The sequence below is a fragment of the Sinocyclocheilus anshuiensis genome, unplaced genomic scaffold (assembly GCF_001515605.1).
Source record: "Sinocyclocheilus anshuiensis isolate Anshui unplaced genomic scaffold, SAMN03320099.WGS_v1.1 C32526820, whole genome shotgun sequence".
NCBI classification, from domain to species: domain Eukaryota; kingdom Metazoa; phylum Chordata; class Actinopteri; order Cypriniformes; family Cyprinidae; genus Sinocyclocheilus; species Sinocyclocheilus anshuiensis.
The window spans coordinates 1-1,078 of NW_015617526.1; the positions used below are offsets into that span (position 1 = coordinate 1).

Consider the following 1,078-nt stretch of genomic DNA (forward strand, 5'->3'; position numbering starts at 1 on the left):
CATCACTGGATTAGAAGACACTCGCTCATCTTTCCTGATGAAGGCGTTCACTTCCTTTAGCTGATGCTCCAAAACCTGAGAGAAAGATCAAAGAATGGAAAGTAATAATTCGCTAATGTAAGGGTTATGAGAAATACCCTACTGCTGAGGTCATTAATGCAACAACTAATCAACAGCTCTTAAACATTCAGGTTTTACTTTCTTGTTAGGTCCAGTGTTATAAAACAACTACTCAAGAATGAAAAATGTTTTGGAAAATCAAGCATGTTTTACACACTAAAACTAAAATGCAAAAAACTATAAGTTGCATAATGCATTCTGGGTTCTGTGATGTACTAAAAGATGACATGTTCACCTTCAGCTGATGTGTGATGACATCAGTATTCATGGCATTTTCCCATCCATTTCTTGCATCTTTAGTGGAAAGGGTTGGATCGTAAGGAACAGGCCCTGTTTAGAATATCAAAATGTTATATTTCTTGAATTTCTGAGGCAGGAGATTAATATGGCAAGTGACAAATGTAAGATGAGGTGTGGGACTCTTACACTGGCTGGTCTGATGGGGATCCAGTAGACTGTGGATGGTCAAATGGATTGAACAGACTGTATCATCCAGCCCTTTGCCTAGAGCTCTGCTTAGTTGCTCCATGTCCTTCAAAAGATGGGTCATCAGGAATGGGCCAGGATCCAGCACAGCAGGCTTGATGATCTGCCTGACACTCTTAAGAGAAACAAACAAGAATATGGGATGAATATAGTTAAAGGTGCTCTCAGTAAGTTTTTGTTTAAGTTTGGCTGGCTTTACACCAGAGCTGGGTTTGGTTCTTAATACATTTCCTCAGTTCTTCAAACAAATGTGTGTATTTGATCTGGATGTATGTAATGTATGCATCACATGTATCAATACTCAAAACCAGAATTGGGATATGACCATATATATAGAAAAGGAAAACAAAGAATGTAATACCTGTGGGTTGTTCAGAGCTCCCAGCAGCATGGACATGTGTGTGAGCAGTCTGAGAAGAGCGAAGGGGGCAGGTGACATATTCTTAGTGTCCTGCATGTCAGGTTGGTCACG

General features: G+C 39.9%; 1 protein-coding gene across 1 annotated transcript; it reads right to left on the reverse strand.

The window, feature by feature from the left end:
• Window positions 1-6: 6 nt before the first annotated feature.
• On the reverse strand, window positions 7-1,072 carry LOC107682720 (E3 ubiquitin-protein ligase rnf213-alpha-like; the record flags this gene model as incomplete). Its single annotated transcript, XM_016478882.1, has 4 exons — window positions 968-1,072; window positions 547-721; window positions 356-450; window positions 7-75 (listed from the first exon to the last, which is right to left on the reverse strand). Coding segments are annotated over exons 1-4 (435 nt in total), but the record flags the coding sequence as incomplete, so codon positions are not given.
• Window positions 1,073-1,078: the final 6 nt, after the last annotated feature.